A 13,082-nucleotide genomic window follows, 5' to 3' on the forward strand; every position below is an offset into this window, starting at 1 on the left:
GGGTGGGGGTGGGGGACTGGGAATGCTCCTCCAGGCTCCCAAGCTTCCTCTGCTGCATCCCATAGCCACACACTGCTTAGCTGCGGCTGTGGGACTGGGCAAACGGCTTTGCCTTCCTGAGCCTCAATTTCCTCATCTGCAAAGTGGGTAATGACACACCCAGGATTCGGGGAGGTCATGCATGCGAGTCTGCCATTACGCCATCATTTATTTTACAGCTCATTTCACACATATTTCCCAAGAGCCTACTGTGTGCAGACAGCCTGTGACCAGGCTGTCAGGCTACAGCAACCAACAAGACCAGCTGGGTCCCTGCTCTGCTGACCCTGGACACTGGTGAGGGAGCAAGATCAGTGTGTAAACAGAGAAGTATCCACGGTGATTTCAAACTGTGAAGACTAAAATTTCACGAGGCATAGAGAGTGACTGCAGGGAAGGATGTTCAAGATTAAATGAGATTTACGGTTTGTATCTGCCTTCCTGGTTCACTTTCAGCTCCATGAGGGGAGGGCCAGGTCTAGAAGAGTGGTTGGTACACAATAGGTGCTCAATAAATGTTGAATGAGTTAAAGAGGGGATTAGATTAAGACTATTTTCATAGCACTTTAGATCAGGTAGGAGGCTTATCACGAACCAATCCATCCTCTCTCCTATTTTACGGATGAGGCGAGTGAGTCTCTAAGGCCCAGAAAAGGGAAAGATGTCGTCAAAGGCAATAAGGGAGTTGACGGGGTGTCATCATTCCCACACAGGTGAGGGTGGCTGAAGGAATGGTTTTGAACAGCGGGGAATGGAAGAGAGTAGAGACCAGACTTGAGCACAGGTCCCTCCAGGAACCCATGACACCCAGCCAGTGCCCATCTCTCTCCCCATACCACACAGACACAGCCCTGCATTCATCCATTCAACAAGTATTTACTCAATGCCTACTGTGTGCTAGGTGCTCAGGACACAACAGCAAACAGAAGAAAACCCCCTACGCCCATGGAGCTGATATTAAGTAGAGAAAACAGAGAAGAAACAACATAAACTAACGAATAAATATATAACAACAAACTGTGATTAGGACGGTGATAGAAATAGCTTGTGACAAGAGAGAAAAATGGAGGGGTCTACTTTGGGTTGGGTATCCAGGAAGACCTCCCAGAGGAGTTTCATTACTCTTCAAACACACACACACACATACAGACTTTGATCCAGACAAACGTAATCACATACCACATACAGGCTGGAGCCTGAGAACCTTAATAGTGTGCCTGAGGCCCCATAGCTACTGGGTGGCCATGCAGAGATTTGAACCCAGAATCCACATTTCTAACCAGTGTACTTCCCGCTGCACCCACATGCATGTACCCTCCCCGCCTCCACACACACACATACTCAGAGTCACACAGAGACACAGCCAGCCTCATGCCCACATAGACTGATATGGTGTCACTTTGTCACATACACACACTCCTGTAGGTATGGTCTAGTCTCAACTACACAACACTCAGACTCCCAGAGAGTTCCACCTGTCCAGTTGCATGTGGACAGCTGTGTACAAAGTCTCACTTTCACACAGGTGCACACGCACGCGCGCGCGCACACACACACACACACACACACACACACGCATGCCCCGTGGGGAGAGGGGCTGAGAGTCCTTCCCAGCTCCAGGTCATGGAGCTTGGGTAGTCATTGTACCTCCTCAGGCCTGAATGATCTGGGGCAAGCTGTGGACAAGCGTATTCATCCTCATTTCCATGCCTCTTTGGCTGCCCATCACCCTGTCCTTCTGAAGGCAGTGGAGGTTGGGTGAAGCCAGTGCTCCTCTGTCAGGCCAGGCCAGGGACGCTGACAAGCTGGATGGGGGAAGAGGCCTCTTCTCAGCCTGAGCCTGGTGCCCGCTCTGCCATCTGGAACCCCTCGCCAGCTGGCTGCTGCGCAGGGGAGGGGAAGGCAGGCTTAGCGGCTCCCGTCCACCTGGGCACTCAGGCCAGTTTCTGAGGCCCTGTGTCCCATGCCCAGGTTTCTGCCAGAGATGATTTCTGCAAATGTGCACAGGTGTCCAGACAGTGGTGGCATGTGTGTCTCTACCTCTCTCCCCTGGCCTCCTTCCTTCCTTCCACAAATCCCTGAGCATCTACAATGAGTTGTTATGGGCGCTGAGGGTACAGCCAGGACCGGCTAAAGAATTCTGCAGAGCCCAGGACCAGATGAAAATGCAAGGCCCCTGTTTAAAATTATTAAGAATTTCAAGACCACAACAGCAGTGCATTAAACCTTCTAAGCATGGGGCTCAGTGGGACTGCTTAGGTCACGTGTACATGAAGTTGGCCCTAGATCAAGACAGAAAAATCCCCTGCCCTCATGGAACTAAGGGGTGGGGGCAAGCAGAAACATAAACATGATACCTCAGGGGTGATAAGTGCTGAGAACAGAAGTAAAGATGAGTGAGAAACAGAGGGTGATGGGGTTGGGGGAGGCATCCATGCCAGGGAAGGCCTCTAAAAGGAGGTGACTTTGAGCAGAGAGGTGAAGGAGGTGAAGGAGTCAAGTGGATTTATTCATTCACTCAAGAGACATTTGTTGAGTACCTACTGTATACCAGTGTTGTCCTAGGTCCTGGAGATCCAGCAGGGGACAAAACAGACCAACATCCTGACCTCATGTCCTAATCAAAGGACAGGCAATAATAAAATAGGTAAATTATATATCTTGTTAGAATGTTGTAAGTCTAAAACAAACAAAAGGAAAGCAGAGCCAGGGAGATCGGGGGTGGGAGGAGCGCAAGATATCTGAGGCTGGTTTTCCAGGGGAGGGAAAAGCAAGTGCAAAGTCCCTGAGGTCTAAATATGCTTGAAGTGTTTGAGGAACAGCGAGGAGGCCAGCGGGATGAGCGGGGAGGACGGGAGGAATTGAGGTCTCTGTGAATGTGTAGCTGTCTCCCATGTATGTCCACAGCGCCACTGAGTCAACAACAGTGATAATTGTTAGTATTATTAAGATAGTGGCTACTGTTTCATGAGCACCTACTATGAACCAGGCACTGTGCTCAGAACCTTACATGCATTATTTCATTTCATCCTCACAACAACCTCCTCAGATAGGTATGAATATTATCCCCACTTTACAGGAAACTGAAGCTCAAAGAGGCTGGGCAACTTGCCCCCAAATATACAGCTAATAAGTGGCACAGTTAGGATTTGAATGCATGTCTGTCAATGTAATACTGGAGCCTAAGCATGGTCCTTACTACATGGCCCTTTCTCTGCCTGTCTGAGCATATGTGTCTGTCTGCGTACAGAGGAGAGGGTGCCTCTTTCTCTGTATGTCTAACTCATTCCTTCATTTATTCACTCAGCATTCATTGAGACTATGTGTGGGGGACCATGATGAATGGGTACCATTTCTTGCCCCCACAGAGCTCTAGTGGGGAATACAAATAATTACAACCCCACATGATGAGTGCTTTAATAGGGGCAGAACAAACAGCAGTGGGAGCCCAGAACATGGACTGGCTCTGTCCGGCTGAGAAGTGGAGGTGACCTTTAAGCTATCTTTACACATTCATCCATTTGTTCAACAATTGTCTGTCATAGACTTGCCTGGTGCTAAGCACTACGTGGGTGAGATGACGTTTACATTCACTTCTACTAGTTCATATTGAACTGAAGTGCTAGTTAGAGCTATATGACAAGAAAAAGAAATAAGAGCTAGTCCATAGGAGACCTAGGAACATTATTAATATGCTCTTGAGTCCTCAAAACAATAACTAGACATTTAACAAATAATTATTAAGAGCCTACGATGTTCCAGATTCAGTTCTAGGCACTGGGGATATATTAATAAAATAGATAAAATATTTTTGTCCTCCTGCAGCTGATATTCTAGTATGGGACAAGACAGACAATACAGGTAATAAGTAAATTACATAGTATGTTATGAGGTGATAAATGCTGTGAAAAAATAGAGCAGGATAAGGGAGTTTAAGAATCCTGAGGGGATAGCAACTTTAAACAGGGGTGGGGTGGAGAGAAACACCAGGAGAAATGCTGAAAAGGTGAGATGTGATTAAAGACCTGAAGGATGTGAGGGACCTGCTGATGTTTAAGGGGGAAAGTGCCAGGCAGGGGGAACCGAAAGTGCAAAAGCCCTGAGGCTAGAGTTTGCCTGGTGTGTCCAGAAACAGCCAAGAGGCCAGTGTAGATGGAGCAGAGTGAGCCTGGGGGAGGGTGGGAGGAGATGAGGACAGCAGGACTGTGTGAGCCTCTTGTTGAGGACTTTGACGTCTCCTCTGAGGGAGGTGAAAGCCATGGAGGGCTCTGAGCAGAAGAGGGACATGATCTGACTTGGGTTCTAACAGGCTCCCACAGGCTCAGATGGTAATAGCCTTTATTAAGCACTTACTGCGTGCCAGACGCAGTTCTTCGAGAATTCAATATGGTCTGATCTCATTTCATTCTCGTATAGACGCTGCAAGGATTATCATTCCATTTCACAGAGGTGAAACTGAGGCTTAGACAGTTTAAGTCACTGACCTACGGGCCACACAGCAATAATTTGCAGCGCCTGGGTTGACGGTGCAGCGAGCGAGCCAGCCTTCCCCTCCCGCAAGCTTTTAGATAGGGATTGCCGGCAGCAGAGCGCACTCATAATCGGGAGTTGCGTCTGTGTCCCTGTCTGTTTCTATTTCCACGCGTCCCTGTCTGTCTCTGCGCGCCTCTGCCTGCGCGTCCCCCATCTGTGCCCAAGCCGCCGTCTCGCTGCACCCGGCCCCCGCACATCGGAGCTATTTCGGGTTTAGGCATAAAAGCCCAACAGCTCGGAGAAGACGCTTCCTCCTGCCCCCGACTCGGACCACGCGCCACACGCGGCCGGCTCTGGGAGCTCCCTGTCTTCTCTGAGGGATCCCCAGGCTGGAGAAGCCCCCGCAAGAGGACAGGTGGGGGCTGGGGCGACCCGGGCCGGAGGCTCTCGGCCCCCCAGTGGCCAGTTCAGGCATTGACTCTGCTCAGAGCCCAGTCGAGCATCAGCTGTCGCTCTGGCAACAGACGGGCGACGTCACCGACAGGCAGTGCGTCAGCCACCTGCTGACGTCACGCCCCAGGAGAGGCAGTTGGCGAGGGGCGGGGGCGGTTTCCATGCTCAGCCGGCAGGGGGAGCCCCCGGGAGCTAATGGCGGATGCCTTCGGCCTGGTCCTGCAGGAGGCGCTGGCCGGGGCCGACATGGCCCCTGAAGCCCCCAAGGCGCGCTAGTCTGGCGGGATGAAGAGGAGTCGCAGTGTCCTGTCGGTGGCCCGGACCGGTGACGAGGTGCGAGGGGCGGGGCCCGGGCTGGGGGCGGGGCTTGGGCTGCGACGGGGGGTAGGGAGCCCTCTAGAGACCAAGACTGACTGCTCACTAAGCCTGGCTTCACTTCCCCCCAGGCAGCAAGGAGTCTTGTCCCCTTGTGCCTCAGTTTACTCCCTTGACTTCAATATTCTCCTGCTGCCCAAATTAAGGGCTCTCAGCCCAGGGATAGAAGGCAGGGTCTTCCAAGGGGCTTTCCAAATAGGGAGAGGATTGTAGGGTGGAGGGGAGGGTGCTGGGGGTGAGGCCTTGAGGGTCTCAGATATGAGGAGAGGGGGCCACAGACGTTTAGGCCAAGAGGGGGCTTCCTGGACGTGGAGGGTGGTGATGTGTTAGAGGGGTTTCACAGTGAAAGGCAGAGTACAGGCATGAGGGCCCAGAGCCCTGGCCATCCAGTGGTTAAGAATCCATGCTTCCACTGCAGGGAGCACGGGTTCGATCCCTGGTCAGGGAACTAAGATCCGGCATGCCGTGTGGTGTGCCCACACACACACACACACACACACACACACAAAAGTGAGAGGAAAAAAGGGAGTCCCACAAAAATTATGGCTGAGAACGGGCACCCTTCAGATGTAAGAGCTGAGAAGGGACCCTCTGTGGGAGGGATTAGTGAGTGGTTAAGACGTGAGAGGGGCACAGTAGCCTATATCCCCATTGGCCACCATCTCAGATGGTTAGGGAGGGACGTTACTGCAGGGAGGGGCTCAGAGCTGCCTGACCAGGCTGCACCCCTACCCCGCCCTTGTCACACCTCAGAGGCCGCGAGATACCCCCGAGCCCAGCCGAGCCAACATGCTCGGGGCTGCCCTCCGACGCCCTCGCCGACGCCTCTCCATGGGCCCAGGCCTGGGCTGGGCTGAGCCTGAGCCCTTGGACACTGGGGTCCCTCTGCCACCACGGCCCACCACGCTGCCACTGCTGATTCCCCCGCGGATTTCCATCACCAAAGCTGACAGGTAGGCAGGAGGTGGACCAGGCTGGGAGGTGGGGTGGAGGAACAGGGCCACCTGGGCTAAGTCCAGCCACCAACCCTTTCCTGTGCTCTAGGCTCCTGGCTCCCTGTGTTTTGCAAAAGCAGCTGAAACTTCTCCTGGAGCCTGGTGGGTCAGGTTATGACATAACCCCGCCCCCGCAAGAGGCGCCTCTTGCAGCCTCTAGGAACCCCTTCTTCCATTTTGCAGCTGCCTGAGTCAGCAAGGGGCAGGATTTCGGAAAGGGTTTCAACCCTCCAGTCCCCAACGATGCTCCCATAATCAGAGAGCTGGGACAGGCTAGGGAGTGAGCCTCCCACCAATCCGCCGTGCACCTCTATTTCCCTTTCTGAGAGGTTGCAGTTTCTTCAAGGCCTTAAAAGGAGATGGTGGGACCCTGGGGGAGGTCTGGACTGGCATCTTTCTTTCTCCTGAGCTCAGCTTCACACTGCACTTCCTTTGCTCTTTCTCATCTGGGGCCCTCGGAGAGCACTTCAACCCCCATCTTGGCCCAAGGATGAATTTGAAAGCCAGACAGCTGCCACTGTTCTCTGCAGCTTCTCTCAATCTCCCCACCCACCCCTTTGTCTACTCAGTCGGAGGGCTCCAGGGTCTCTGCTTGGGTCATGGTACAATGGTTCAATTCCAAATGGGGGAGGAAGTGACTGTCATTCCCCTCTCCAGTGGTCTAATGTACCCCCCCCCAAAAAAAGAAAGAAAATTCCTCTAGCCTCTACCTAGTTCAGGCCACAGATCCAACTACCAGCTCTGGCCCACTGCCTTGGGCTTTCCTTTTTGTGCAGCCCCAGCTGTGACCTGACCCCACCCTCAACCCCACCCTGTGTTACCCCACCCAGAGCTTTGACAAGACTACAGCAACCCCCCCCCCCCCGCCAAGAATTTGGTCCAGCCCAAGACCCTCAAGTGATCTGGGGAGGACTTCCAGCCCTTACCGATCCCCTAGAAGCCTTTTTGAGTATGCACTTGTGGGGAGGGTCCCTGAGAGAAGCTGGGGGACAGTTCTGGCCTCTGGGACATCCAGCCGCTGCTAATGGGAGGGCGTTTCTGGCTCTGCGTTCGCCCACGCCTGGAGCCCCCTCTGGCGGGGAGAAAAGAGGCTGTGAGGGTTGGAGACGGGCTTTGTTTTTTCTTTTTTTTTCCAATAAGAACAGTGTGGAGGGAGGGCGGTGGCAGACGGCAAGGCTTGCCCGGGGGGAGCCCTTGAGGGGGGGCGCGCGGGGGCGGGGCCTGGTTGCGCGTACTTGCACCCAAGCTGGTTAATCCGAGCGCGCAACGGCCGGGGGCGGGCCACTGGTGTGTGTGCTCTGCCCCCCGCCCGGCAGCCACCGACACCAGTGCTCGGCCTGGGTCGGGGCGGGGGAAAGGGAGGGCGCTCGGATTCCGCTAGCTCTCTGCTCGCTCGCGCTCAGCGCGGCGCTGGGGGAGGCGGGAGCGTGAGTCACGGCGACTCCCGATTTAGGTGCCGGAAGGGGGGCTCTGCCGGCGGGGGCAGCGGGGAGGAGGCGCGGCTGTTTACTTGCCTGAAAAGGGCACGGGGATGCGTCCCGCGGCTGCCCGGGACCTGCCTCAGTTTACCTGCTGCAGAAGCGCTTTAGAAGGAGCAGCGATACACAGAGCGGTGGGCGGGCAGTCGGGGTATCAGAGCCGGGGTGTCCTCCTGGAGCCACACAGAAGGGACACACCCCAGTAACACCTCAGAGTGGCCCCAGGCCGGCCACACACACACACCAACACACATGGACTCCCTCAGACACCACAAACAACAGAGGCTGAATCGAGTGCACAGCTCCGCGAGCGCGGACCCACCACAGTACACACCCAATCGCGGGGGAACACAAGCACAGACCCCAGGCCACCAGAACAGACCCTGTGAGAGGCACACACCCTCCAAACAGGCAGCACACGTGCACACACTTCCTTCAGCCACAGACACGCAGATACACGCACAGCGAAATCCAGGTAAACAGGCAGACCGCAGCAGCCAACCACGTGCGCACACACACTTCTAGCAGACACCGAAAACACACATCCCTCGGAAGAGGCCACGTGCGCGCACATCCCGCCCCCGGACACACACCATCACCGTCCTCCGACCCACCAAAAGGAGATTCCCCGAACACCGTCGCCGCCCGCTGCAGGGACCGCATCCGTGTTACCGGGACCACTTCCCACAAGCTCCCCCTGGCCAGGGGTAGCGAAGAGGACAAGCCAGCACTGGGCTCCGCCCCCACCATGATGGACAGACTGACTGACACACCGGCAACCAGTCGGGTGTCTCCTTCACGAGCGGATTAACCGTTTAACTCCTTCGTGGCCGTGTGCGCCGCGGCTAAGGCAGGGCGCTCTGGAGAGAGCTGAGTTCCGGCGCCCCCTCCCCGCCGGGAGCGGGGCTCTGCGTGGGCGGGAAGGGCCCCCTCCTCGGGTGGCTGCCCCCCACTGGCCCGGACGGAGGAGGAGGGGGGCGGCGCTGACAGCCGCGGCGGGCGTGGGGCGGGGAGAGGCGGGACGGGGCGGGGGAGCCGGGGCTGCCTCAGAGCGGGACGCCGAGCGCGGAGAGCGCTGCCCCGCATCAAGCAGAGCGACAGGCGCTGACAGGAAGCCTCCGCGCCCGGCCCGGGGGCGATCGGCCCGTAGCGCCCCCGGGTCTCTCCCCGGGGCGCCATGGCCCCACCGAGGCCAGGAGCACTTGCGGGGCCCCGGGCGCGTCAGCTCGCGCGCAGCTGAACGGGGTGCAGCTTGGAGAGGCCGGGGCCCCCTGGTGTGCAGGTGGGGGCCGGGGCCATGGAGCCCCCGGCCGTCCCCTCAGAGAGGAGCCTATCTCTGTCTCTGCCAGGGCCCCGGGATGGCCAGGCCACCCTGAAGCCGCCCCCCCAGCACCTGTGGCGGCAGCCGCGGACCCCCATCCGTATCCAGCAGCGCGGCTACTCGGACAGCGCGGAGCGCGCCGAGCCCGAGCGGCCGGCACACCGGCCCATAGAGCGCGCCGACGCCGTGGACACCGGCGACCGGCCCGGCTTGCGCAAGTCCCGCATGTCCTGGCCCTCGTCCTTTCACGGCACCGGCACCGGCAGCGGCAGCGCGGGCGGAGGCAGTTGCAGGCGGTAAGACTCCGCGGCGGACGCGCGCGGAGCGGATAGGCGCGCAGAGAGGACGCAACTCGCCCCGCTGACCGCGGAGGGGCGCTGTGATGCGGGTGGGATCAGTGTGACTGACGGGGCTGGGGGGAGGAGTTCTACTGCGGGGGCGTCTGGGACCTGACCCCCGGTGGTGCACTGTACCCGAGACTTCGTACTGAAGATGGAAGATGATCCTGAGATCGATTTATGGGGGCGCCATGCTGCGTGTGCTATTAACGGGGTCTTGGTTGAGGGTTGCAGCTTTAGGGGTCTGTAGCCTTCGTCGGTGACAGTGCAGGACAGTGACTAGGCTGGGTGCCACTTGACGGGGCTAGATTCGCTGTGTTTGGGGATGGCCTAGGGGTCAGTCTGTAGGGGGTGCCTGCTAGAACCACAATGCTTCCTGCAGGCTGGGGTGCTCCCAGGGTCCTTCTAGAGTGGGGGGACTGTATTGGGAGCGGGATTCATGGACTTGCCCTGCAGCTGGGGTCAGTAATCTAAAGGGGGACTCTTGGGGGAGCCCTGTGTTGGGGGCCTGTGTGCTATGTCAGAGCCCCCGCTCAGGGCAGGAGTGTTAGGGTTCAGTAGCTGCCCAGAGGGAGGGAACAGTGTTCAGGGGGTGCACAGTCCCACCACAGGGTGAGGGAGACCCTGGCTCCCTAGGTAACAGTGTTAGTGATGAAGTGGGAGTTGGGTACCCTCTCATTGACCTGAGTTTGCTCCAGCTGTGGGGGATGGCCAGCTGTGGCTACCTTGGCTGCATGCCCTGCCTGGCGTTCTGGGGTCCTATGACCGTGACAGCATAACTGTGTGTGTGTCCAGGATAGGATAGTTAGTGACATGTTGACTGTGTGCTCCCAGGACAGTGATGGTGCCAGTGTGACTTGTGTGCTTCAGGGACATGGTGATTGTGACTGTACGACTGTGCTCCCAGGACTGTGACTAAGCGACTGTGTGCTTCTGGGACAGAGATTGTGACAGTGACATCGAGTGGTCCTGGGACACGGTGATTTTGCTGGGTGACTGAGTGCGCCCCCGGGGTGCTGTGACTGTGATGGGATGACTGTGTGCTACTGGAATACTATGATTGTGACAGCGTGGCTGTATGTGCTCCCAGGACATTGTGATTGTGTCCCTGACTGTAGGATGTGGTGCTTGTCACAGAGTGACTCTGTGTGCTCCTAGGACAGTGATTGTGACAGTGACTCTGTGTGCTCCTAGGACAGTGATTGTGACAGTGACTCTGTGTGCTCCTAGGACAGTGATTGTGACAGTGACTCTGTGTGCTCCTAGGACAGTGATTGTGACAGCGTGTGTTTCTGGGATGCAGTGATGGTGGCATGTGATGTTATATTCCTGGGGACACTGTGATTGAGACACTGTGAAATGTTCTCTGCTGCTTGTGTGCCCCGTGTCTGAGAGCTGGTGCTCTCACTTTCAGGGCGTGCACCCAACTCCCTGACATGCTGTCCTCTAACCACCTAGTGTTCCGATGGGGTCTGACTTTGTGTCCTGGTGACATGTGTGACTGATGGCTTTGAGTGCTTCGCCTGACTCCCATGGGTGCCCCTCTACTTGGAACACCCCTGGGACCGTCAGATTCAGGCCTCTCCTGGAGTTCCTGAGGGAGGCCCTTCTAGGCTGGGACCCTCCTATTTTAGCTCTCTCTGGGGATCTCCAGCAGACACCACAGCCTCCAGGTCACCCACCCACCTCCATTCGGGGCACTCCAGCACCCCTGCCCACCCCCAGGAAGCAAATGTCACGGATCCAGCACTCACAGCCTGCTGTTTCCCACAGGGAACTGGAGAGAGGCTGAGGGAAAACAACAGGAAATGCCAAGATCAGGGGCAGCGTGCCAAACTGGCGCAGGTCACTGTCCTGAGAGACCCGAGGGGCGGCGGGGTCCAATAGGAACTGGACATTAGTCCCTTTTTAGGCCCCAGGGACTCCCCCTACCCTGGTCTCTGTGATGTTGACTCTCTGGGGACAGTGGCTGAGTGACATCATCATTATCTTAGTGAGATCCGTCTCATCATGTCTCACTCTTGGGCTCCATGCCAGGGACTTTTCCACACATCTTCATCCCTAGTGACCTGTGAGGTAAACTGAGGCCCAGAGGGGCAAAGCCCCTTCTCCTTTTTTTGGCTGCGCCACAGGGCATGCAGGATCTTAGTTCCCCGTAACCAGGGATTGAACCGCGCTCCCTGCAGTGTAAGTGCGGAGTCTTAACCACCGGACTGCCAGTGAAGTCCCGCCTTCTCCTTCTTGCCCAAGTTCACACAACCAAGAAATGGCAGAGCTGAGATTCCAACATAGGTCCCATCTGATGCCTGTGTGTCCTGGCACAAGTGTCTTGCCCTCTCTGAGCCCCAGTTTTCCCATCGGTAAAGTGAGGCTGTTGTTGTCACTGCCCTGTGGGGATCATTTCGAGAGTTCTGTGAGATTGAGGATGTGTGTAAAGGACTTCACACAGCGAGTGCTTGGTAGTGACTCAGGGACTCGAATTTGGAAGAGGAGGTGGGCCCTCCGTAGACCCTGCTCCTGTAGGATGGGAAGGAAAAACAGGAACCTCAACCACATCCCCGCAGGGGCTCAGGTTTCTGTTTCACTGTGGGCCTGCATAGCCTCCAGTGGCTGTGGCCGGAGGGAGGGCACTGGTGCCAGCATCCTCCCCCCACTCCCAGGCAGAAGGAGGAAGGAGAAACTGAAAGGCCTCTCATGGGAACTCACTCCTTAGGAATGAGCATTCTGCCAGCCCAGTTCTCCAGAAAGGGTGCGCACACAGGGGGCTCCAGTGCTATCCACGTTAGAGTTCATGCAGCCACCAGAAAGGGGATCCAGAGAGCCCTCCAGACTTGAATCACAGGAACCTCCAAAGAGAGGGCACTGCCCCCCCCCCACGTCTGAGATGGCATCTGAACCCCCCTCCAGACCTGGGGATGTAAGAGCCTGCGCTCCCGGCTCCCTGTGGGGCTGAGTCACGGCACCGCCACGATCTGTCAAAAGGCAGATGGAGCTGGAGGAAGAGAAGGACTCTGGTGGTGAGGTGGGGAGACTTGCCTGAACTGGGGGGCGAGGCCAACGTACCGACCCCTTTTGAACCCCCAGACTCTCCCCACCGAAGGAGGCTCTGCCTGGCCCCAGGAGGAGGTGGATACAGCCGGACTGGGGTCTCTCTCTGACCCGTGGTCTCCACTGGGGTCTTCGCCTCCCCCAGTCCCTTGCGCTCCCACATCCCTGCGTGTGTGTATCGGGAGTAGGTCTCTCCTCGCGCCCCTCCCTCCGCACGCCCCCTGCTGGGTGACAAGAAAGGCACAGGCTGAGTGTGCTCTCAGAGTCCGGACCTGCCTCCGGAACTCTCGTCCCCGAGCAAAGTCGCCGCCGCCGTCACTGCCGCGGCGCCCCGTATTATTACTTCATGTTTATTGAGCGTCGCGGACAGCGGGCGCCAGGCCGGCCGACCGCAGGCTGCGGGTGAGGTCCTCGCCCACCCGGGGTTGGTACCAGGCCGCTACCTCCATCCTCCACCTTCAGCCGAGCGTGGTGGAGACGGCCGCCTGACGGATGGAGAGGAACTTGGCGGAAAAGTTGAGGACGCGGAGTTCCCGTCTCGCCTCCGCGCGCACTTGCCCAA

General features: G+C 57.1%; 1 protein-coding gene and 1 long non-coding RNA gene across 3 annotated transcripts in view; one reads left to right on the forward strand and one right to left on the reverse strand.

Moving 5' to 3' along the window:
- The first annotated feature begins 5,196 nt into the window (after positions 1-5,196).
- LOC132422756 (3',5'-cyclic-AMP phosphodiesterase 4A-like) overlaps positions 5,197-13,082 on the forward strand; it is a 39,519-nt gene continuing 31,633 nt past the window's right edge. The window contains exons 1-2 of one of the 2 annotated variants that reach the window (XM_060007719.1): positions 5,197-5,298; positions 6,094-6,293. In XM_060007719.1, the coding sequence (XP_059863702.1) occupies positions 5,251-5,298; positions 6,094-6,293 (248 nt within the window). In that variant the 5' untranslated portion in view covers positions 5,197-5,250. Of the gene's footprint in view, positions 5,299-6,093; positions 6,294-8,899; positions 9,431-13,082 lie in introns of those variants that run through there. The other variant, XM_060007718.1, reaches the window with a different exon arrangement.
- Positions 7,267-8,528, reverse strand: LOC132422759 (uncharacterized). The gene is made up of 3 exons (XR_009518881.1): positions 8,428-8,528; positions 7,905-7,986; positions 7,267-7,407 (listed from the first exon to the last, which is right to left on the reverse strand). It is a non-coding gene; the product is annotated as an uncharacterized lncRNA (long non-coding RNA).

Source organism: Delphinus delphis, chromosome 3, assembly GCF_949987515.2.
Source record: "Delphinus delphis chromosome 3, mDelDel1.2, whole genome shotgun sequence".
NCBI classification, from domain to species: Eukaryota; Metazoa; Chordata; class Mammalia; order Artiodactyla; family Delphinidae; genus Delphinus; species Delphinus delphis.